Raw genomic sequence first — 26,455 nt, forward strand, 5'->3', positions numbered from 1 at the left:
GGAGAAGGAAATGTAACACCAGCCGTTGTAAGTCTAAACAACCGTCAACTGTCTGTGATTCATGAATAAAAAGCTAGGGGAAAAAACAATTAGTGGCAAAACAATTTACTCGTCATGAAATTTGAAGATTTGTGTCACACCTGAGGCTGTGATTTGATGACATAACCATTGAGTTCAGCAGTGGTTAGGGTCTGTACTTCTTGTGCTCAAGATACTTTGGTGTTATTGTGGAGTCATCTGTGCCATTACCCACCAATGTATGGTAGTTTTGAGTTTTTGGAAAAATTAGTAATGAGAACATAAATATATTGAAGGTGATGGATTAATAAAATAAAGATGCATACTTGGAAGAGTAAAAAAAATAATGTTTTGCAGTATATATGTAACCAATAAGATGGAACTTCTCACTCACCTTTCTGGTGTCCCAGAAGAGTACGACAATCCGTCGCTCCAAACTTCATTGGAGAAGTTGTGACACCGAGTACTTGGCCACTAACAAAATTCAATCTTAAAGAAATCAAAACAGGTTTAATAACAAATAATCCTAAACAATTAAAAATAGAATAGAAAGAAGAAGAAGCACAAACCATCTGTATCGAGGAGCTGGAGGCGTCTCTGTGTATACCTATTATGGAGGTTGTTAACCATCTATGTCGTGACGGAGTGGCGCTCTTCGAGCTCGGAGATAGATACGGATGCAAACTTAGCCTTCTCCCCCACCGATCAAAATAATGGATTTGGTGGATTTGCGTGGGGGAAAAGTGGAGTGTGACTGCTCAGGATAAATATGAATCTATGCGCAGATGTGTTCAAAGACAACATGAACATGACTTATTAGAATGTAATCAATTAGTATGAGATACGAAGAGAAGATGAGTTCAAAGAGAGGGATCTCACACATATTTAAACCGAACCCAAGGAGTGAATCAATGGGATTGAAGACGAAGCCATTAATCAGACAGTTTCAGTCTTGAGAAGGATCGCAACCGTCACCGCTACCAGCCGCACGAAGATGAGATACGAACTCTGTGTTTTCGCAGAAGCCATATTAGGGAGATCATTCATTTTCTGGCTGAATAATATCACAGTAAGAACTCAATCAATCAATAAACGAACAAAGCCCATAATGTCTTTAAATTAAATGAAACACTGTGCTCAAAGGAAGAAGACATGTGTCGCACCCACATAAACTGAATTTGTGACATGGATGCTGACGTGTCAGCAGGAGAGAGTCAACTCTCTTTTATAGTAATATATAGATATAAGCACGGAAGAATTTACATAATACCATGTAAAGAAGATATCTTATTGTAGATATAACATAACAGTATAAGCATATGTTTAATGTATTGAGTCAAGTAGTAGGTGATGCAATGGCGTAGAGAGGGAACTTGCGACGAATCACAGCCCCGATTGATTCCGCAACATCCGTCTCGGTCTGATCTTCTGTAGATTTCCAATCAAACCCAAGCATTAAGTTAGCCAAAGCCAACTCATTCAACGCCAACGCAAATGGCATTCCTGGGCAAATCCTTCTCCCTGCTCCAAAGGGAATCAGCTCAAAATCCTGACCTCGGAAATCAGCAGATGAGTCCAAATGCCTCTCCGGCCTAAAACTTTCCGCGTCATGTCCCCACGTTGAAGCCTCTCTCCCGATCGCCCATGCATTGATCATAACCATAGTACCGGCTGGTATGTGGTGACCTCTCAAGTTGACATCTTGTATTGTTTCGTGCGGAATCATCAATGGAATGGAAGGATGTAGCCTAAGTGTCTCTTTGAGCACGGCATTTAAGTACTTCATGTCTTTAATATCGTCTTCTGATACACTTGATCTGTCCTTACAAACTGTACGGACTTCTTCTTGAAGTCTTTTCAGACAGTTTGGGTGACGTAGAAGCTCTGTCATTTCCCATTCCAAAAGCGTGGAAGATGAGTCTGTACCACCCACAAAAGCATCCTGAAAAATATTAAAACCAAAACCAAAACTATAATTATTACAAAACATTATTGTATCTGAAATATTTGATTTGTTATTTCTTTTTCCTTCTACCATGATTATTGCCTTTATATTTTTACGTTCGATTTCAACCCCGAGGCTCTTGTCTCTCTGAACGGCGAGTAATACATCGACGAAATCAGTCCCATGTCCGTCTCCATCTTCATGATCCTGAATAATTTTCTCGAAGAGCTCATCAAATTCATTTTTAGTCTTTTCCCGTTGACCATCCAAACCGCGGATCCAATCAATCCACGCAAGCCATGGTACGAAAGTCCCGACAGCACCCGCGCTAGCCTTAGGAGCCTTTCTGTTAACTCTTTAAAATCTGTTCCAGCACCACTGAATTTCCTTCCCAAAGCAACTCTACTCACCACATCATTAGTTAATCTTGAGAAGAGTTCGCTTAGATTCACCGGCAAAGAAGAATCCGATTTACGGATCTTTTCCATGAGTAGACTGACCTCTTCTTGTCTCACGTCTCGAAAGGACTGTACCAGTTTGTTGCTGAGGAGATGAGTGACAAACACACTCCTTGTTTTTCTCCAATAATCTCCATATGGAGCTGAACCAATATGAAGGTCCCCATAAAGAACCTTTTCGTAGACTTTGGACCGTGGACGACTTGCAAAGACGCGGTCATGCGTCTTCAAAACTTCTCGAGCAACTTCCGCAGAAGAGATAACAAGAACAGGGACAACGCCAAAGTGAACGAGCATGAGAGGTCCGTAGCGGTGGCTGAGGGAGCATAGTGATCGATGAGGATGGTGCCCGAGTTGATGAAGGTTCCCGATCAACGGGAGTCTCAGTGGTGATGGAATTGTGCTGCTTTTTCTGAAGAAGAGAATGGTAACGAAGAGTATCTATACTATACTAAAAGGCTAATAAGATCAAAGGAGAAGGCCTCCACATCAGCAAATTAATTCCAGCCAATAGGAGATGAGTTTTCGTCCATGTCAATCCATCATTTAGCTCTGCTGGGCTTCAAAACCTGGCCCATCTACTCTGATCTATCCTCCTGCGTTTTTCCTGCGCCGTTCACGTTCCCTGAAATCCTCAAGACGACGGTTTCTTCAGATGTGTAACGATGAGAGTATGTCTTTACTTCTCACCATTAAACATTTCTTTGATTTTCTCCCACTACGATTTATTCAATCATCTCCTTCTTATTACACAAACTCAGTTGCTGAGTTGAAGCGTTGCATCTGCTTCTTCACCAACGTCTTGCCCAAGCGCCAGAAGCTTCTCTATTCCAAAGTCGGCAACAAGCTCTCCGATGACTCGCTTCTGCTCTCTCAGATTCCACTCAAGCCCTCTCTTAAGATGACGCGATCGGGTCCTCCTCTCTCTCTTATGCCTTTTCTTAAGAACCCTAACTCTATCTTTGGAGAAAATTGAAAGTTTGGATTTTGTTTTGCAGGACTACAGAAGATGATTTAATTGTATATCAACTAACATCTCAGGACATTGTTGATGACTTTGAGACGAAGTGGTTGATGTTAAAGACAAAGAGCTTAATTCAATTTTCTGAGTTGAAGGACGGGAGATGCAAACAAAAGTTCAGAGCAGACTCATACGAAATTGGGAAGTTCAGAAATTTTTTAAAGGTGGGAGATCACGGGTGTCGATAGCGAAGGTATACACAAGACCTTTTTTTAACAATCTTTTTATGTGATGCTTCATCTTCACCGTTCTTAGGCCACTCTCATCCAAGGGTTATTTCGAACATATATTCCCTTGGCAATCTAAATTTATTTATTTTAATATCTTATCTCATGTCTTTGAGTTAACCGAACCAGTCTCTCCGTTTGCTGAAGAAGGATTACGTTTCGTAACCAAACCGATCTGGTTCGATTAGCTAACACGAACACACAGCTTCCAGGTACAGAGATGATTTGTATATATAGATGGTCTTATTATGATTTGGTATCGAACTCAATTCCTGTATCACTCTTTCTGTTTGATAGGAAGGTGTTCATATATTTTAGGAAAGATGGGCACAACTGGAGGAAGAAGAAAGATGGTAAAACGGTGAAAGATGGTCACGTAAAGCTCAAGGTTAATAATATATTTACATTCATGTTTCCTCACCATTGTTTTTAATAAATATTGCAGAGTAACATTGTTTTAAGTATATATATAGGTTGGAAGCATTGATGTGTTACATTGTTACTATGCACCTAAATACTACTTCTAGGACCCATTTTTACTTTGACAATGAGGTGGCCGCAAGCCAGAGACTATTTCAAGAGTACTCATCTTATTACTCACACGTCTAAAAATAATCTACACATATCTCTGTTCGTAACTGATTATATACAATATGCAGGTTGTCTTCAAAACCCAAGAAAGACACTACCAGTGCGAAGCAGTGCCATGGTGTAAAGAAGCTCGAAAAGGTTTCACTAGGAGAATTGAACAACTATGTTCTGGAGTCACCCCCACAAGTAAGTTTCTGATAATTTACTTCCTCAACCTCATGCTTCTGTGGACTAAGAATTCTTTAATAACTGCAGGCCATTGAGTTTCTATGCAAAGCCAAGATCGCGTCACTGGAAACTAAAAACGGATGGTGTTACATCTCCTGTGCTAAATGCTCCAAGAAGCTCCAGTGAGGAAATTCTTCGTTCACATGCCCTACATGTTTTAATGTTTTAATGCCAGTTCTGTTGGAGTTGTCAGGTTCAGCTCACTTATCTATATTAACCTTGCTTATTAAAAACAACCTTTTGTTATTTGTACCAACTATTTGAAAGAAAAAAACATAATTGCAAGGTATCGTGTTGTGCTGCTGTGGAGGCGGGTGGTGATAAATCTCTCTTTGTAGCATTCGATTCAGCTATGACTAAGCTGACAGGAACATGGCTCAGAGCTACAGGAATCAGGGCTGCAGAAGTTGCGAATCCTATGGTTTGTGCCTTATGAATATAGTAACCAAAGTTTATAGTTCCACATCGAAATATTTATATTTACTAACATGTGAATTGACAATATGCAGGACCATGATGATCAAGTCCTAAGAGGCTATCAACTCCCTCGCTTCTTCCAAAACATTGTTGGAAATGCATATATTTTCCATCTGAAGCTCAAGTCTTTCACTGTTGCTCGGATCTTCAACCACAATGAGAGAATCCAAGGACCTGCTTTTGCACCAAATGTAAGTCTTAAAAAAACTATTTCATTCCACTTATAATACCACAAAAACCTAACATGTTATATATTTCCTCTATAGACAAGCGGAAACAATCCTGATGATGATATGGATTGAGCAAAATGTGTTTCTACCAAGTCCCATGCTGGTGGATCCTCCACTAATAGTGGCCCAAAGAATGGTGATGGTGCAAACGACCCATCTGATGCTGAGGAAACAATGTCAAATGTTGAGACCGAGAACACCCTCATTGAGAATGTTGCTGGCGTTGACAACGTGACATCAGGAGGAAACCCAGCCAAGAAGCCCAAAATTGTATAGATTCCTGCATCAACGTACGAGGAACTACGCCAGTTTTATCACTTATGCTTTTTTTCAATGGCTTTTTGTTTACAAAAAGGACAATTAATCCACTTTAAATTTTAGTTTCTTATCATTTCTTCGACTTATTTAATAATAAATTTGGCCTTTCTTTTATTCATGAAATTCATTGCTACTATATAATCACAAGCTTTATCTTTTTTTTTTTTGGTCAAAAATCACAAGCTTTATCATAGCAGCAATTTCATAATCCAATCAGTAGGGGTGGGCATATCGGCTTTGGTTTGGATTCGGTTTGAGTTTAGTTTGGTTCGGTTTAATTCGATTTTGGTTTAGATTTAGTTTGCTTTGGTTTTGATTAAGTTTGGTTTACTTTATTATAGTTTAGTTTGGTTCGGTATAGTTTAGATATGCAAACTATAAAAGATAAAGTGGATATATAAATTTTGTTAGTTAAAAAATCCATTACTAAAATTCAAAAAACAGTATATCCAAAAACTGAAAATTCTAAACAATAATTTTATTACATAATTTTACTTTTAAACAATGGATATTAGAGAAGAACAGTTACTATTTAGATGCTTATAGTTTTTAGGTTTTGGTTTGAATACAATTTTTAGGTATTAGGATTAGGGAATATATATAATAGTATTATTTGAATCATATTTGATTTTTCTTTTAATATATAGAAGTTAAGAAAAAAATGGAAAACAAAAACTTTAACTAAAACTTACAATATGTTAATATATATAGAGATAAAAATATATTGGGTTATCGGTTTGGTTCGGTTTAAACCTAAACTAAACCATTCGGGTTGAGTAAAACATGAACCATTTGGGTTATATAAAGAGTACAGTTTGGTTTGGATTGGTTTAGTTTTGGTTAGGTCGGTTCGGTTTGATTTTACCGGATTGAACACCCCTAAATAATTCACACCGACTTTCTCACTGCTTTGAGAAATACAATACTCTCATTCCAAACACAAACATTGAAACATACGATCAGAAAATAAACTATCAATACACTTTTCCGCGCGTAGCGCGGAGAAAGAATCTAGTTAAGCATAAAAGAAAAATCATTATCATTTCTGTTAGACTTTAGATTCTTCACGTTTTCTTCACCTGATTTTTGTGTTCCTCTTCTGGACTTTGCCGTGTTTCCTATTTAATGCTAAAATCTAAACTATCAATTTGAGTAGTAACTTTAGTATTCAGGTTTTTACATTAAAAGTTAGACTAGATAATGTTGTCTTTATCCTTAATAAATTTTATATATAATTTACTATATAGTTAAATACGAATTTTATTTTTGTGTAAACTAAACAAAACTTCTTAGAACAAAAAAAATTATATAACCTTTTATAAAGTTACTAGGTATGGATCCGTGCGTTGCACGGGTTTTGATTGATATTTCAATTTCAAGATAAACATAAAAATTAGAAAACTTTCTATCGTAAATCGAGCATATTTATATATATTGTGTAAAACTTATTTAAGGAATACAAATTTATTTCCATGTAAATTTTGGTTGGTATATAAGTTTCTGTAACTATAGTGCATAACCAATTATTATAAACTTTGTATTTAAGGTTAGATAAAAAATATAGAGCCGAAAATTTAAATCAAACTCAATCTCGATAATATGAATTAGAGTGAAATACAATGAATTAGAAAATTAACGTTATTTCAGTTTGAAATGACATCTTACATATGTTGGTATGAAATTTATTCTAGGGATAAAAATATGTTTTTCCACATAAATTTCAGTAATGATTTCTACTTCAATAATCATATTACATAGATCGAGTTATTAATAATATTGTCCATTGCAAAATATTTCTCTTTGATTTAAATTCTTTAGTAGCATGAACTACAACATTGTATTACAAAGTCATTATCCTTTATTTAAAATTTTTAGTAGCATGACCTACAATAGCATAACCAATTTTATATGTCGATAAAAACAAACGCACATAAGCATAACCACACATAAATAAATAGTCACATTAACTTCTCCCGTTAACTTACATACAACAACATATACAAAAGCTTAGATATAAATGTGGCAATAACTAATGCCACATTAGTTATTCCAATAGACCCGTGCAACTCGGTTATAAGTTGTTTATGATACTTAGATTAGTATTTGTACAAATCGGTTTTGGTATAAGATTTGTAAAAACAAAAATTACTATCAATTTCTTTTAACAATTATATTTTCTTTATGATTTTAGAAAAATAAATAAAAAGGATAGTTATTATTAAAAAGTAATTACCTTGTTTATATTTCTAAATATTTATTATTAATTGTGAAATAGTTTAACACATGTCACAATCTAAAATATATAATTGCCACAAGATATGAGCACTCATATTTTTTTGAAATTCATTTTTCTAATCACAAACCGATTTTTCAAATCTAATATCTGCAACAAATTTTCTAGGATTATTATCAATAGGTAATTTTCTGTTAAAAAGTTATAAACCTTACATTGATAATAACATATAAGGTTTCTAAGATTAAAAAAAAAAGAAAAATAGGATAATTACTATTTTTAAAGAAATCTTTTTAATTAATTTGATTTGCCATGTGTCGCAATCTATTTACTATATAATTAATTTCACCAAAAATCGTTTTTATTATCTTATATATTTATTTTAAATTATGAAGTAGTTTAACACATATCACAATTTTAAATATATAACTGTCATGTGTCACAATCATGTTAATTAACAACTTTGAAGAACCAAGTTTCCTATTAAGTAATTTTAGAAAATTATTAAGTATTTCTAAAAATTTCCTTTTTACTATTAAATCAATTTTAAAATTAATTTATTTCAAAATTCATTTTTTGTTATCTTAGTATATATATTTTATATCATTATAAATTTTAACCTCTTTAAAAATATTAAAAGGAAAATTACTATCAAATTATTATTTACAACTATGTTTTGTTTAGGATTTTAAAATGGAAAATTACTATTAGATATACTTACAATTATTTTTTTTAACAAAATTTGTTTTGTTATTATCTTAATAAATATTTTTAATTATAATATAGATTAACACAAGTCGCAATCTTAAAAAATTTAATGACACGTGTCGCGATAATGTTAATTAGTAATTTTGAAGAACCAAGCTTTATATAATAAGATAACTACTCAATTTGTTAGATTTTTTAATAACCACGAGATCCACGGAAAAAAAAAATCTATTTATCTCATAAAAACATTATCCAGTGTTTCCATTATTTGTACATAAAGTTTAAAATATATAGAAGTATGTATGACAAAACATATATTTCTTTATAGTAATCCAAATACCTAATTCATTAGGATTTTGTTAATAGTCCCAGGTCCACAAAAATTGTTTATCTCGTAAAATATTAGATGGTGCCTAAAGCAAAAACTGAAAACGACTGGAAGTAAGTTTGTATGGCAAAACTTAGTGGAAGTTGATTTCAGAATCTGAATTTCCAAATCAAAATAAGTGAATTATGAATCAGTTAAATATAAGGGAAATTGCCCAAATGGCATAAATTTTGATTTTAAATGAAAAAATATACATAAAATTTAATCAAATACGAAAGTAACTTAACAATAAGTGAAAGTAAAACTAACCAATTAAGACCAAAAAAAATATGTATAACTTTTACGAATATAACTAGTTGTTTTGCCCGCACTTGCGGGCTTAATAGTTTTTCAAAAGTATAAACAAATATACTATAAATTCAAAAACCTTAAAATAATTTTTCTCATGTTTTTAAAATATTTAATAACTAACTAAATAGTAATTTGATATTCAATATCTTTTATGTTAATAAAATATCCTTTGTTACGTAAAATAAACTTAAAGTATCTATATATACATAAATTATATTTATTTTTAAAATATATGATGTTAAATATTTTAGATAATATAATATAAAATATTGTAGATAATGATGAATACCAAACTAATGATTTTTTAATTTATGGGTAATTATATATTAACAAATATAACCTAATTACTTAATAAGAATAATAAAAAAATTAACGCTCTAAATTTAAACGTGAGAACGAAAGAATTATTTTTAGATAACAACACAATACATAAGAATTATCTTATTTTTAAACTACTTTATATCTTATCTTTTAATTTTTATAATAGAAGTAATTATAAGATAACAATACAGTATATAAGGTATCTTATTTTATTAAAAAAATAATATGATTAATATAAGTTCGTTTTTAATTATATATACAAATTCATTAAAGATAGTATCGATATTAAGGATAATAACGAAACAAACATTCAAACAGAAAAAATTGTTGACAAAAAAATTAATGTATAATGTATAAGATAAGAACATTTTCTATGTATTGTTATTTTCATTTCTAAATGCAGAAATTTCTGTTTTCCTATAAAATATTATTTCTTTACTACAAAATCATAATTATAATGGTCTTTTAACTTTAAAAATTTAATAACTATAGCTAAAAAGCACTTTTGGAAATACCTTTTTAATATAAAAATAGAATCACATTTTTTTTACATAATAGTCTTTAAAAAAAAAATTTAAACAAAGTCATAATTCTGTGGAATTCTTGAAAACGTGTTTGGAAAAGAAAATACAAATATGAGGTACTTGTTGTAAATAAAAAATTAATAATTTCAAAATATTTTCTTTTGGAGGTAGATATTTTGAAAATATATTTAAAATATAATTTTCATTCCTAATAAAATATTTTGAAGAAAATAAAGACAAATAAATGTTAACTTTTATACTTAAATAACTAATAATTTTTTTTGCAACTGAATAATAAAAATAAAATACCCCAAAAATCACTTTAACAAACAAATATAAATAAATTTATTGTTATTGCTCATATACATCGTTAATAAATTTAAAAACTTAAAATAATGTCCCATGACAGATTACATTTATAAAAATAGAAATATATTTTTTATTTTTATTAAACTATTTTAAATATTTTAGTTTAATGATAAATCCAATTATTATATATTAATAATTATAAAAATTAACAAATAAGAAAGAAAAATATAGATAAACATAAAAATAAATACATGGAATTGTATTTTTTTTTTCAAACACGTTTTCATATAATTTTTTGAGATAATATTTATAACATAATTTGAGATATTTTTTCAAGTAAGTTATTTTTTTAGTTTTCCAAAAATATTAGATCTTAATTTTTTATTTTCAAACTACATTAAAATATATTATTTTCTGATAACAACACAGAATATATAAGAATGATCTTTTTATGTTTAAAATATATTTTAATTTCTGAATAACTTTTATTATGACAGCTTATTGAATTATCTTGTTCAACAAATTTAAAATTCGTTTTTATTTATGGCTAATATTTATAATATTAATTTATAATCAATAATCTAATCTAATAAATAAATTTAATCATTTATTAAGGGTACTATCGATATTAACCGTTCTAACTTTTAACGTGAGAGCTCCGTTACAAAAAATTACTTTGCAAATAATAGTATAGATTTAGTGAAGTTTTATATGGTTAGTGAAGTCTTTTATGAAAAAACTTCTCATGTAATGGTCCCTAGATTTTAAAAATAATTTACAAATTTTATACAAAATATTTTGATCGGGAATGGGCTACCGAGTAAATTTAGAATGATTCAATAATGAATACTAGGTGGTTTGTCCGCACATGCACGCATAATTTTATTTAAATATTTATTAATTCAAAATAATAATAAGTTATTATTTATGTTATCAAACATTAAATTAAACATTAAATTTTTATGTATGAAAACAAGTTTTCACAAAAAATATATACATTTATTATTGTGTTGGAATTTTAAAAACACTCATATATCTGAAATATTTTAGAAAATAAATTTATACAAATGTTTTTGATTGAATAATATCTAATTTTAAATTGTTTTATATTTTAATTTTTAACTTTTATAATTATAAAATAAAAAAATTTCAGATAACAACACAATACATATAAGAATTATTTTTCTGAAAATATTAATTTATATTCTAATATAACATATAAATACAATATTATTAACTCAAAATTTTAAAATTAAAAATATTATTTCCAGATAACAACTTAATATATATAAGAATTATCTTTTATTTTTGAAAATATTAGTTTACAATCTAATAGCATATAAATATTATTAACTCATAATTCGTTTTTTAACTTTAATTTTTTTTTAAATATTACTTTTAACAATACAATATATATAAGTTATCTTTATAATTTTGACAATATTAATTTATAATCTAATATAACATATAAATATAATATTACTAACGTAAGTTTCGTTTTTAATTATATTATCAATTATATATAAAATCATTAAGGGTAATAACGACATTAACCGCTTTGACTTTTAACGTGAGAGCTCTCTTGCGAAATTATAATTTATTATTTATATTATCAAAAATTAAATTAAACATTAAATTTTTATGTATGATAAAAAATTTCATAAAAAAATTTATACATTTATTATTGTGTTAGAATTTTAAAAACACTCACATATCTGAAATATTTTAGAAAATAAATTTATACAAATGTTTTTGATTGAATAATATCTAATTGTAAATTGTTTTATATTTTAATTTTTAATTTTTGTAATTTAAAAATATTATTTTCAGATAACAACAATATATATATATATATATATATAAGAATTATCTTTTGACAATATTAATTTATAATCTAATATAACATATAAATATAATATTGTTAACATAAATTTTTAAAATTAAAAAAATATTATTTTCAGATAACAACTTAATATATGTAAGAATTATCTTTTAGAATTTGTTTTTTAACTTTAAATGTTTTTAAAATATTACTTTCAGATAACAACACAATATATATATAATAGTTATCTTTGTATTTTTGACAAAATATATTTATAATCTAATATAACATATAAATATAATATTATTAACTTAAATTTTGTTTTTAGTTATATAATAAATTATATATAAAATCATTAAGGGTAACAACGACATTAACCGCTCTAACTTTTAATCTGAGAGATCCGTTGCGAAAAATCATTTCACAAATAATAGTATAGATAGAAAGAACTCAATATGTGATTTATCTTAGTTAGTTGGCCGTAAACGATGTCATCGGTGATCAATCACTGTGTGTTTTATTGGTTACGTGGGTCCCACCTTAATGAGAGAGGTGCTGACGTGAATAGGTTGGATGGAGAAAATGGATGTTTAATTTGGATATCGGTTCTCTTTCGGTTCGATTTTTAGTATTTTGGTTTATAAAAAATAGGTATCATACTAAAATCATATTTACTTTGGTTTGGTTCGTTTATATATCGTCTTTTTAGGTTTATACCAAAAAAATAAATTTATTTATATTTTAAAATATTTATATATTTTACTTTATATGATTAGATATCGGCTTTTATATAAGATAAAGATATTTCGGTTTTAAATAGCCTATTTTTTCTTTTTTTTTTCTTTTTTTTTTTTCTTTTACTATTTAAATAATTAGTAAGTTAATAATTATAATAGTTTTTAAAGAATAAAAATAATAACAATTAGTAATCCATAATAGCGTTGACAAAAAAAATAGTAATCCATAATATTATAAATAACTAAATATTAGCACATATATTTGTTAACAAAAGTAAAATTTATGTTTTACTTAATTCAATAAAAATGAATCATAAATTTTAACTTAAATAAAATATTAAATTACTAAAATCAATATTTTGAATATGAAAATCATATCGATAAAACAAATTATGTATTCGTAATTATTGTATATAATCTACATATAATTATACTACTATATTTTAATTGATCGGTTTATTCGGTTTTAATCGGTTTATATACCAATCCATATCCATATACTGCGGTTTCTTAAAAATGACATCCATTCGTCATATTGGATATTACAAAATCCAAACCATTTTATTTATTTCGGTTCAGTTTAGTTTTAATTTGTTCAGTTTTATCGGACTGAACATCCCTAAGCATTATATATATATATATGATTATACATATATGATTTTAGAAACAGAATATATTTATTAAAATTATTTTCATCCAACAAAGCTTACCCTGACATTATTTACTAAATGATTTGTTTACATAAAACTCTGTTAAAGAAATTCAAAATAAAATATTAAGTATACAATTATTACCATAATTAAAATATTGAATATATAATTATTACCATAATAAAAAGATACATATAAAATAATTGAAAACCGAGATGAAATTAATATTAAACTTATACCTTGAACGAGTTGATAAAAACAGCTAAATTTATTTATTGTTTTAGCATTTATAATGTTTTGAATTTTGCAAAAAATCTTTTCTGCAAAATCATGTGTTTTACATTTCCAAAGTTAATCTATCTTGACAATAATATATTTCAAAGAATTATTTTTTATAAGGTTCAATACCATATTCGTTTTTTACAATGAAAGACTATTCTATTATTCACGTTACCATTTTTTTTATTAAACAAATATTGCAGATAATAATGATTACATGATATTAAGATTATAGTAACATGTATAACTCATTTTAGAAATTTTGACAAGTTTCTAAAATAATGTAATAATCTAAAATCATTATATTAAAGATAAATTACTGTCTTTATTTTATTTTATTTTTAACTAATTTGAAACACAAAGCAAATACAATAATAATAATAATAAATAATAATAATAATAATAATATTTAAATACATTAATCAATGTGAAGATAATGTTAATCAATCTTATAAATTACTAAACTATTAAAATATATTTTAAATTTAAATTTAAATTTTTATTTTTGCACATGGTGTAAGAAAACATCTAGTACCCACTAAAATATGAACGTTAATGAATAGAAAAAGAATGAGTATAAACAAAATAAAATAAATATTTATTACTTTTGTTCCAAATCAATTTTGATAAAGAATGTTTTTGTTCTATAATTACTTAAAATTTACAGACTGACAATGAATCATATACAACAAATGTTCTTCATAAATGGTGTTAATTTGATGACCAAAAAATGGTGTTAATTTTAAGGAAGTAATAGGAATTGATTATTCCACTTAATTCCTTATGTCACCATTTAGAACCCTAGTGATAGTTTAATGGTAAAAACTAAAAACATTAGGGCATAATATAAATTTATCTATAATGAGTTAGATTCCTATTAGAAACAAATTACTATTATTTAATTAATCTTAATTTAGGATTCGTCTCATGCCTTTTACGCAACTCTATTAGACAGTTTGGCTACTCTTTACATTAGTGGGAAAGTATTTTACACTTAAATTAGACAGGGGAAACCAATCCAATTTGTAGCATCAAGTACGTTCTCCCAAAACTGCATCTTATAAGGTATACTAAATCATCTTCATCTTGATACCGTGAAGAGGCTTTGGTCAGATTGCAACCTAGAGATTCCGAGAGCTTACTGTGTTATACTGGTTTGTTAACATTGCAAGTTCGTTAAGATTTAATTGGTCTGTAATATTACTACAGAAATAAAATCATCTTAACTTTGATATATTAAAAGTTTTAAAGAAACAAAAAATGTAAATATAAAAATTTAGCAGTTTGGAAAAATAATATATAGATAGTAAATTTTTATACGTAAAATTTACTTGAAAATAGTTACATATTATTATTTTTGAATGAATGTTAAATTTGTTCAACCCAAAAAACTTTTTTACAAAGAATGCTAGCTGGAAAATGTAGCGGACCAAGGAATAGTTGAATCTTATTTTGGCGTTTAAAATGTTTAAATAGTTATATACTTCCTCTGTTTCTAAAAGATGATTGTTTTAGAATTTTCACACTTTTTAATAAAACATATTAAAACTTAACTATAAATGTATCATTTTCTGTAATTTTATATTTCCTATACTTTTAAACCAATAAGATTTTACATATTACAATAAATATTTTTGAACTTCACAATTTTTCATTATTAATTGACAAAAATTGTATTGAAAATATAAAACAACTATCTTTTTGAAACAAATTTTTTCTCTAGAACAACTATTTTTTAGGAACGGAGGAAGTATTATTTTAATTATTTAAAATGTTCAAATAGTTATATACTCCCACTGTTTCTAAAAAATGATTGTTTTAGAATTTTCACACTTTTTAATAAAACATATTAAAACTTGACTATAAAGGTATCGTTTTCTGTAATTTAATATTTCCTATACTTTTAAACCAATAAGATTTTACATATTACAATAAATATTTTTGAACTTCACAATTTTTCATTATTAATTGACAAAAATTGTATTGAAAATATAAAACAACTATCTTTTTGAAACAAATTTTTCTCTAGAACAACTATTTTTTAGGAACGGAGGAAGTATTATTTTAATTATTTAAAATGTTCAAATATTATGAATATAGGTTCTCTTATGTCTGGTACAAATTATTAAATTATTACAGTTTAAAAAAATATTACTGTTATCATAGGAAATTATCTGCTTAGTTTTTTATAGACCATGAAAATAAATTTCATTTATATAGTCAGCTGTTCAATTTGTTTTGTCAACCATAGAGATAAAATGATTTTAGTTCATATTAATTGAGTATTTTGAAAATTTATTCTAGGATGAAAATTTTGAATTATTTCACACAAATGTCTTAGTTTAAATGTTCTTCTTGTACTCTACAATCTAATCTACAAACTAATCAAGCGTTTGTTTTCTTGTTGGTGAGCGAGTCCTGGAAAAGACCCAAATATATGAAGAAATGGACTAAAAGCCCAAACTTAAAATATTTCCAGATAAAACGCATCGTTTAGGAAGCTCTTAAACCCCATGAAATTGTATTTTTTACTTAAAACCCTTATTATTACACATTTTCCTCTACTTTCCGACACAGTAGCCATGTACAGATCAAAAGCAGTCATGTCTTCTCTTCGAAACGCTTACTCTAAGTTTTCGAACCGTTCCTATCTAAGCCGTGTTGAGGTGGGTTTTTCTTCAAACTCGTCTTCTTCCTCTATCAATTCTCCGTGGCAATTCCGCTTTTTTACTTCAAAACCAGAGTCTATGCTTCAGTTAGTTCTCGAAAACGATTGGTCTAAACAAGTAGCGGAAGGACTGAGGAAACCAGACACGCCTCTAACCCACGAGACTGCAATCTACGTTCTCAGGAAACTAGCTAAGCACCCAGAGAAAGCCTACTCCTTTCTCAACTGGGTCATCAGAGAATCAGATCTCACTCCTACTTCTCCACTCTACAGCACGTTGCTGAGGATGATACTAGTTCAGCAAAGACCCATGAAACGGTTCTGGACGACTCTCGCAGATATGGAACAAGGAGGGTTCTGTCTCGACGAGGAAACCTACAAGACAGTCTACACTTTGCTCAACAGAGAGAGCTACAAAGACGCTACGGCACTGGCTCGTTTCCAAGAGCGATTGCTTGAGGATAACGCAATGTCTGTTGTAGCAGACAGTGTTTCTGCTTCCGTTTCGCAAAGAGATTGGAGTTGCGAGGTTGAGAGGGAGCTTCAGGGTATGAAACTCCCTCTGTCTGATAATTTCGTTATCAGGGTGTTGAAGGGACTAAAGGAACATCCTCTCAAAGCTTTCTCGTTTCTCCGTTGGGTCGTCGGCGGTGGTTGTTGTTATAATAAACACAGCACCGTTACTTATAACGCAGCGTTGAGGGTTTTGGCGGGGCCTAGCTCGGTGGCAGAGTTTTGGAGCGTTGTGGCTGAGATGAAGGAGGCAGGGCACGAGGTTGATTTCGACACGTACGTAAAAGTATCAAGACAGTTTCAGATGTGTAGAATGATGATCGAGGCGGTGAAGCTTTACGAGTTTATGACGAATGGTCCGTTCAAGCCATCCGTCGAAGACTGTGGTCTTTTGCTGAGGTCTTTATCTGCTGGCTCCAATCCGGATTTGGGTTTGGGGTATCGGGTTTCGAGGAAGTATGTATCAAGTGGGAAGCCTCTCTCGAAGGCTGTTTACGATGGAATCCACGGGTACTTAACTAGTGTGGGTAGGTTTGGCGAAGCGGAAGAAGTCATGAAGGGTATGAGAGATGCTGGTAAGGACCCGGATAACGTCACGTACAGCCAGCTCGTGTTTGGTCTTTGTAAAGCTAAGAGATTAGAGGAAGCGTGTGGTGTGGTCGTGGATCAGATGGAAGCAGATGGATGTCTCCCCGACGTGAAAACTTGGACTGTTCTGATCCGAGGGCACTTCGAGAACGGTGAAGCTGACAAGGCCTTTGCGTGTTTTGAGAATATGGTGGAGAAAGGGATCGGTATCGACTCTGGACTGCTTGATGTCATGGTAGGTATGTTTCTAAGCCAAAACAGGGTCGAGGAGGCGTGCGAATTCTTAAAAGAGAAGGTGAGAAATGCTAATAATAATGTCAAGGCTTGGAGAAGTACTTACAAGGGTGTTATAGACAAGCTGAATGAAATCAAGAAGGGTGAAGAGGTGTTAGATCTTGTGGGGATGATGAAGAAGCAAAATCACACTGCTTATGCAAAAGAGCGTTTTGATGATGGGTACCATGCGACGAAGTTTGGGACTGGGGAAGATGCTAAGATGTTGGAAGTGCGAAGCTCGAAGTATTACCCTCCTTCCTTTGTTGATGTTTTTCTTGCTTTTTACGGAGTTCCTGGTCTTAAAGCTCTTAAAACAATCTTTTTGAGACGGACCCGAATGAACCCCTACAGACCCGAATGAACCCCTTGGGTGCCGTTTGAGGATCGAAAGATTCTTTTAACAGTTTCTTCCTCGTTTTATCTCCTCGCTTTCTTCCTGCTGCACTAGCCGCACATTTATGGAGAATATAGTTTATTTTAAGTTGAGTTTTCTAGCCTTTGTTGATGAGATTGAAGGATGTTTTGGGTTTTTTTCATAAAACAGTGGAATTTTTCAAACTATTGGATACCTATCTTTGTTTTTACTTGTTTGTTTCAAACCATTCCTGAAAAATTTATAAATTCCTTTTAGAGAATGAAACGGACTCGAACATCACTGGACTGTGCTCGGTGATGTTTTAGGTTAGATACTCAAACCTCTCCGGAGTGAAAGATTCTTGAATAGTTTCCTCTCTTTTTCCTGCTACACATTATAGCAAGTTGATTTTGTAGGCTTTGAATGATGTGGGATTTGTTCATTAACAGTCTGCATTTTTTCACTATTGGCATATCTTTGCGCTTTTTTCTTGTTTGCTTTCATTTCTGAAATAAATTTACAGATTTAGTATGCAATTATGGGACTAATTTCTTCACCGATGCATTTTTTTTTTGCTCAAATCCTGGTAGGTTGAACATGTTTATAGGTATATCTTAGTCCATATCTTAGTATTAAAAAGCATTAAAAATTAAAAGAAAAGAAAAAGTTGTTGCTTAATCAAGATAAGAAAGTCATATATCTTAGTGGTAGGGTTATACAGGTATTGGCTAGAGGAAAAGTGGAGAGATGAAATATTATCTCATTCTCTTTCTCTCGTTTATCTTTCTCTCATTAAAACCCACTTAAAATACAATTAAAGTATCTGTCTATAAACATGTTCTTAGGACATAAGGAGGAGCAATTCTCCTAAATAGTTTTGTTTAAGTTTTTATCACAAAAAAAAGTTTTGATGTAAAAAATGACCAAAATAGATTTTATTAAAGAGGCAAAAAGATTATACCCTTTGATTTGTAGATAATATAAATAATAATGATAAATTAATAATAAAAATTATAATTTTGAATTATATGTTTTTAAATTAGAACTTTCTTATAAATTATTTTCTGGCTTTTTCAAATTTTTCAATTTTTTTTCGAAACTGGAAAATATGTTCTGAAACTATTTAATTTTTTTTTTTATTTTAGTAAATTTTAAACTCAAAATTCTACCCTTTTAGAATGGAAATGCATATATAGGTTATACAGAAAATTGTGTATTTTTTTCATTAATAGTGAATCTCTAGAGGATAGGAAAAAAATGAGAAAAAAACTCTTATCTGAAAGACTAAACTTCCCTACCTATCTGTTTTGGCCATGGCCATGTGAGGTTTGTGCTGAAATATGATAAGATTACGTGTTTCTTCCTCACACATGGGACTGTCTGTCTGATCAATTGCTGGCAGAAGAAAGCTCACAAAGAGACATCATATGTCACTTTATTTATCAACCAAGAGTTTTGGTCCTTTTTATACTTGTTTGTTTTTGAATACATAAAAGTTCTCGCAACATTTTTTCTGTGGTTGCATATGCACATCGGAAGCTAGAAAGACATGTTGTGACAAAATGTTTTCCATATACACAGTATGTGTGTGCCAACACATTATCAATAATATTTTCAATTGTACAAAACAGAGCTGGTTAGACCATCTCCATCCTCTATAAATATGTTCATTACTCTATTTCTCACTCTATTTACTCTATAAATGGAATAAAATATAGAGTGAGGATGGAGATACCCTTAAGCACTTTTACATCATTTTAACCGCAACGTAACAAGAGAGACTGAAGAATCCGGAAGGAAGAGAGCAAATGAAGATTTAGATGTAAAAGAAGCAACTTTTGACATGGAACCAATTTATTTGATGATTATTATTTTTGGGCACGTATCTAATCTTGTATGTTCTTACAGCGACCGTGTGATGCTGACGTTTAACCGGTTTATTTGCACCGAAGTTAGATTTGTATCCGTCGGTCTACTTTGGCCTTACCATTTTCTATTCCCCTAAAAACTTTTACCTGAAAAAGGCTAGATGATTAGCTTAGTGAAACATAGACATGATTATGACTTTTGTCTGTTGATTAGATCTAACGATGTCGAGTAAAACGAACTCGTCAAGAAATGGTCCAATCAAACTTTATACACGACGCTAAAAAAAGGAAATTGTTCTCTTCAAAAAAGAGAAAAAGAAATGCATTCCATGAAGAAGTATTGCATTCCTTCTCGTTATTAAGAAATGGTTCGACGTCTAGAAAGATCATTAATTAGAAATCGAAATGTTTTTCCGTAGCCTCAGTTTACAATATTGTTTGTGGCTTTTATCTTGTTTGTTCCCACTAATTCAAAAAAAAAACTTCGCATTATTCTATTTTTGACTAAAACTTTGCGTGATTATTCCCTATCATATTGTGTTCATTATTCTTTTCACACATTGTGTACTGACTTTGTATTATGAACATGTGCAAGTTGGACAACAACTTTTCTACATTTTGGTCCGTCCAAAATTTGTTCCTTAAATAAAGAATAACATTTAGTTCAAGTAGTCAAGTAAAGAGAGCTTGATTGAAAACACACGGTAACTACTAACTAGTTTGTCAAAATAATATTTTGCTAATCCATATTTGTTACTAAATTAACTTCTTTTTCTGGATCTCTTTGTGAAACAAGGACTGTTACAATCTTAGTCAAGCCGTTCCACAGCAGTATTTAATAAAAAATTTTGACTATGGTCTATTAGTATTGGCATCCTTGAATTTAATTTCAGCTCAGTTTTAACTGCGTGTCTCAGGTCATTCATTGGTCAAGTTGTTTGACGATAACATTGATTGGTTTTGGTCATATGCATTCGGAATAAACCGAAATTCATGTGTAGCCGTGATAAAAAAAAAAGTAAAAAGGCATATTAACTAATTCAGTAGCCTTTCTCCTTAAACAACGGCTAGTTTGTTTGTAAGTTCTGAAATTCATTTTTGGATGTATTCCCCATTATTTAATATTTTGCCTTTGGAAAGTGCAACTGAATTGGCAAATGAAACTAATTAAGCCTACGCCATTCTGACTAGACATAGATGAAACATGACAAGCACCAAACTAATTTACAAAGAAAATTACGCAGAGGAAACAAAAAAGAAGACAACCCTCAGTGTCAATGACTCACAGTCTAACAGGCATACATACACGTGTGAGGAAACACATCCACTGATACACAAACACACACACATTTATTCACGTCTAAGATCGACACGTTTCACATCTGGAACGGTTGCAACGTACCACGTATTGGAAAAAAACTAACGCGGTACGTTACCCACATATCTTAGCAAGAAAGATAACGGAAGATTAAAAAAAAAACTCCGTCTTCATCTACGGTTCACCGGGATCATGTTACCGACTACAAACAAAATTTAGTAATTTTCCTTAATTTCTCATCACATCAAACGATCATATAAACTTCAAAACTATTTATTAAAAGGCGTTTGATTTGACGGACGTCAGTCAATGTCAATGCCAGATGAGCTTGGAGTCTCTGTTCTGCACACGGCATTTACAGCAACGCGAATATTCCTCCGCTCGTTTACGGAATATTCCGCTCTGAAGATTCTCCATCTGATACCGAGGTCGTGGCAACCTTCCATACCCCGGCAGAGGAGAAGGAGAAGCCACGACGGAGAAAGGAGATTTCGGCGACGCATCGCCGCCGCCGCTCGATCGTGGCGATACTTGCTTAGGAGTAGATAAAACCGCTCGAATCTTGCCTCCTCCGGAGGAGACGCGACTGTATTCCTCGACTATGTTGGTGAGATCCTCGTCTGACTTGACGGAGATCAGCGTCTCGAGATCTCCGTCTGGTAACTGGCACTTTAGATCAACGGAGTATCCACAGAACTCCTCCAGTTTCACCATTAGCTCTGAGAAAGAAAAAAAAAGAAGAAAACAGAGAATCAGTTTCACTTTCTTATTCGAGAAATTGAGATAATTTGAACAGACCTGAGAAAGAGATGGAATCAACGACGGAGAGGACTCTGGTGTAACCGCCGACGTAACGGAGCTTCCCGTCGATAGAGCGAGGAAGTATTCTACCGCCGTAACTACAGAGAAATTTGAGACTACTGCTTTCGCTCCTCTTCGTTGTCACCATTGTTAGAGTTTTTTTTTGCTTTCTTAGAAGAAGCTTCTGAGAGTATTTGGGAGAAGAGGGAGTGGTGTTTGTATCCTTCAACCGAGATTCGTGTGGGTCGAAGGGAGTCTATTTATAGGAAGAAATTGGCGTCATTGTGGGACCTTGATCGAATGTAGGCAAATGAAATACTCGTTCATCTCAGGGGGTGTTTTGGACAATACATTAATCGAATATTCTTGTTTTTTCTTTTTGTTTCCTTTCATTGCATTAAGCGAGTAAATCGATTTTGGTGTGATTTAAAGTGGCTTTTATTACTGTATTAATTACTCCCTCTATTTTTAAAAGATGCATGTTCTAGAAAAAATATTTGTTTCAAAAAGATGTATTTTTTATGTTTTCTATATAAAAATTGCAATTTTTAATAAAATAAATTGAATTTATTGAAAGATTATTGGTTAAAATGCATTGAAATTTGATATTTTCTAAAAACAATGCATGATTAATGTGTTTTCTTAATATGTGTGAAAACTTCAAAACATACATCTTTAAAAAACAGATGGAGTAGTATCGATACCTTTCCTTCAAACTCAAATCTTTCCATGTGAATGAATCATGTGTGTTTTAAGTTATGGAATAAAGATTTAATTTCAGTGTGTTTTTAGTTATTGAATAAATATTTAGTTATGGAATATTAAAGATGGCTCATTCAATTGTTTATACTTTCTTCTTTTGCAATGCCCAACAATATACGCAACTGGTAAGATAAACTTAACTTCAGACTGCTCCAGTAATTTAGTTTCAGCAGATCAATTTAAAAAGTACGGTATGATTCGCTACCTGATTTTTCTGTATTAAAGTAATCGTCTACAGCCCCACATATAATTACTTGATATATAGCATAAAAAATTTCTGTTTCATATGATTAAATTTTTTTGAACGAAAGCCGAAATTAATCTCATGAACCTATGCAAAAGTTCCGGTTTTTTCTTATATCTGAGACGACTATAGTGAAAATATCTGAACTTGAATCTCCAAATATTTTCAGTAGAAAGTCATTTGTTATAGAAGTTTGCTTTTGGTTCTGCATTATTGCTTATGCGTTACTAAAGAAAAACTTAGTTATTAGTTATGATAATTTATTGTTATCAGTACTATCGTATTTGTGTCTGTTTGCTACTGTATTAAATATTTAAATGGTAGATGGAATGGAAGAGTTTTTTTTTTCAAGAAATTACAGTAGATAGAGTGGAAAGAGTTTCCAAACATGATTTTGTTTCTGAATATTTTATGTTGGAAAAAAGTTTCCAAGCTACACGACGTTTATACTAATATGGTGGAAACCATCCGATGTATTAAAATGTGTCAGTAACTACACGAAGTTTATGTTAATACATGCCACATATACGAAGTTTATGTTAATATGGTGCCAACATCACAGTCGGGTTAAATTGATCTAAATTTAAGTTAATGAGATCAATCCGTAGTTTATTAAATTTAATAAATTTAATAATTTTTCCAAAAAAACTGATTTATTAAGATTAATAAATCTAATTGATTTTATTAATGAACTTAATAAACTTAAGAAAATACAGAAATAGAGCAATATGAAATCAATCTTTCTCTTCTTGGCGGAAAAAAGAATAACGTAGAGAAGAAGAAAGAGAGAGAAGATGGAGAATGCGGCGAGCTTGGCTTCAGGTCCCGACGGAAGGAAACGGCGTGTGAGCTACTTCTACGAGCCAACCATCGGAGAAGGCAACCAACGGGTATCCCAACAGATCAGTGCGACTCACAACCTCATCCGCAGCTATGGCCTCCACGACGACATGGAGATCATCCGCCCTACCCTTGCCGAAGATTCAGATTTCATTAAGTTCCACTCGCCGGAGTACATATCATTCCTCCGCTCAGTCACGCCGGAGTACATCGACATGGCTAATAAGTCAGAAAACGTCGTAGCCGATACTAGTACCTTCCTCATGGATTATTGCCGTCTCTACGCTGGTGGTTCTATCTCCGCCGCCGCCAAACTGAATCTACGCGAAGCTGATATCGCCATCAATTGGTCCGGCGGGATGCACCGTGCCAAGAGAGATGAGGCTTGTGACTTTGGCTACGTCAACGACGTTGTCCTTGGGATCCTCGAGTTGCTCAATGTCTTCAAGGTAACTGCTTCTTTGATTAAGGCGTTGGTTCTTGGGTCTTGATGTTTCTTGGTTCGCAAGTAAAGAGAAGCTTCTACTTTTAACTTTGCCTCTGAATGGTTTCTTTGGTAATTGTGTATTCCTCATTCTTTGAGCTATAGAGAACCTTCTACTTGAGCTAGTAACTTTGCCTTGGTTCTTTGACAGCGAGTTCTCTACATAGATATTGGGTATTTCCATGGGGATGCAGTACAAGAAGCGTTCGACGAAACTGATAGAGTTATGACTATTTCTTTCCACAAGCATGGGGCCCAAAGTAGTGGATACATAACAGACTACGGGGTAGAAAAGGGAGAATGCTATTCTTTAAATGCACCACTAAAGGATGGTTTGGACGATGCAACTTTCGTCAATTTATTGGTACCTGTTATCCACAAGGCTATGGAGGTTTATCAGCCGGAAGCAATTGTTCTTCTGTGTAGCCCTGATTCACTAGCTGGTGATGAGTTGGGTAAATTCAACTTGACTACCAAGGGTCACGCTGCTTGTCTCCAGTACATAAAATCATTTCATGATGTTCCTCTCATGCTCTTGGGTGGTCAAGGTCACACTCTTGGAAATGTTGCTCGTTGCTGGTGCTATGAGGTCTCTTTAGTAACTTCAACTATGTGTGTGTGTTCTTTTTTTTCAATTATATTTGTACAAGTCCTGTTCTTGAATGGTGTTTTTTTTTTCTGATTCCCTTGGTGCAGACAGCTGTTGCGGTTGGAAAAGAAATTGACGACGATCTCGCTATCAATGTGTCCGATGCTTGTTTTGCCCCAGATTATCAACTTCATATCAAGCGGAACCGCATGGAGAATTTAAACACAGACGGATATATCGCATACGTAAAGTAATCTTCTAATACCTTTTTACTTCATTGCCTAGTTAGTTCAAAAGATGTATCTAGTCATATAACTCTAGTTAAGACTTAAAAATTGTTTGTGCGTTTTAATTGTAGGAGGACATTACTAAATCAACTTTCGCAAGTGATACACGCACCTAGTGTGCAGTTTCAAGACACTCCACCAACTAGTCAACTTACAGAAGAAGTAAGAATAAATTTATGCATTGTATTACAAATTTTTTCAGTTCCGGGTTAGTTCTTTTACCTATGAGGCCCTTAAGATTCTCATTTCATATCTCCGCAGGAGGAAGAGGACATGGAGACGAGATAAAATCAAACATACATTGACTGGTAGTGCAAGTTCTGAATCAGACTGTGATGAGGACAAGCTTTTTATCGGTTAATGCCAATGGTGTAGTGTCATATATAGTAAGAGGATTCTTTCATACTTCACTTCCCTTGTGAATAGTTTTACCAACATGTACATATATAGCAAAATAGGTGTATAAACATAGCACCGTTACTATATACATAAATCAACATTGTAAATAAGCGTGTTTACAATAGTAGTCAGATACTATATGAAATTCAAACAACAGATTGTTGTCTGCTGTCTCTAGAACACCAACACATCTCAGCTATATATAGTGTATTCATTGATCCCTGGTGAAAGCTGTACCTTCATTCCTTAGCATGTAACATGCTAGAATCAGTATATGATGTATCTGTTGGAAACCATAGGCTTAGGTGATCAGTTAAAAAGATAGGTCAGGTTCAAGAATCCTACTTGTGGAACGTATAGTCCCTCAGAAAGAATTGAGTTTGGTTTGGTGTAACATTAAGAACACAATTATGTGTGCGGTACCTTAAGGCGATCAGAACGGCAAGTAGAACCTTGGATACCTTGTTCTCTGGAGTTGAGATATATTAGTGGTACTGCTAATTGACATAGCTGGAGCTGAAGCAGATACGATGACAGTTTCTTGTGGCAGATTTTCTGAATGTGTTGGCAGTTCGGAGAAGTCAAATAAAAAAAACATTCAAATCTAACTTATACATCGAAAACTAAGACGTCTAATTTTCGGAGATAACTTACATCGAAAATATTATGGGGGTAGTAGAAGTTACTC

The 26,455-nt window shown here is 31.5% G+C and overlaps 2 protein-coding genes, 1 long non-coding RNA gene and 2 pseudogenes across 8 annotated transcripts; 3 read left to right on the forward strand and 2 right to left on the reverse strand.

Moving 5' to 3' along the window:
* Positions 1–1,251: 1,251 nt before the first annotated feature.
* LOC108808532 (cytochrome P450 71A23-like) lies at positions 1,252–7,365 on the reverse strand (annotated as a pseudogene).
* Positions 2,940–5,636, forward strand: LOC108806842 (uncharacterized). 6 transcript variants are annotated; one of them, XR_001942602.2, is made up of 11 exons: positions 2,940–3,092; positions 3,183–3,335; positions 3,420–3,635; positions 3,786–3,881; positions 3,988–4,057; positions 4,143–4,250; positions 4,329–4,446; positions 4,516–4,681; positions 4,775–4,909; positions 4,998–5,156; positions 5,232–5,636. It is a non-coding gene; the product is annotated as an uncharacterized LOC108806842 (long non-coding RNA). The 6 variants fall into 6 exon arrangements; XR_001942603.2 differs by having other exon boundaries at positions 3,799–3,881; XR_001942599.2 differs by having other exon boundaries at positions 2,941–3,092; positions 3,967–4,057.
* An 8,869-nt stretch (positions 7,366–16,234) lies between the features above and the next one.
* Positions 16,235–18,553, forward strand: LOC108810501 (pentatricopeptide repeat-containing protein At3g48250, chloroplastic-like). Its single transcript, XM_018582613.2, has one exon. It carries the CDS (start codon positions 16,289–16,291, stop codon positions 18,179–18,181), a length of 1,893 nt encoding a protein of 630 aa, XP_018438115.2. The 5' UTR covers positions 16,235–16,288; the 3' UTR covers positions 18,182–18,553.
* A 2,818-nt stretch (positions 18,554–21,371) lies between these two features.
* Positions 21,372–22,387, reverse strand: LOC108811374 (uncharacterized). The gene is made up of 2 exons (XM_018583424.2): positions 22,160–22,387; positions 21,372–22,080 (listed from the first exon to the last, which is right to left on the reverse strand). The coding sequence occupies exons 1-2, from the start codon at positions 22,308–22,310 to the stop codon at positions 21,674–21,676; spliced, it is 558 nt and encodes a 185-aa protein (XP_018438926.1). The 5' UTR covers positions 22,311–22,387; the 3' UTR covers positions 21,372–21,673.
* Positions 22,388–23,909: 1,522 nt separating this feature from the next.
* On the forward strand, positions 23,910–25,813 carry LOC108810779 (histone deacetylase 7-like; annotated as a pseudogene).
* The last annotated feature ends 642 nt before the right edge of the window (positions 25,814–26,455 follow it).

This window comes from Raphanus sativus, chromosome 6 (genome assembly GCF_000801105.2).
Source record: "Raphanus sativus cultivar WK10039 chromosome 6, ASM80110v3, whole genome shotgun sequence".
In the NCBI taxonomy this organism is placed as follows: Eukaryota; Viridiplantae; Streptophyta; class Magnoliopsida; order Brassicales; family Brassicaceae; genus Raphanus; species Raphanus sativus.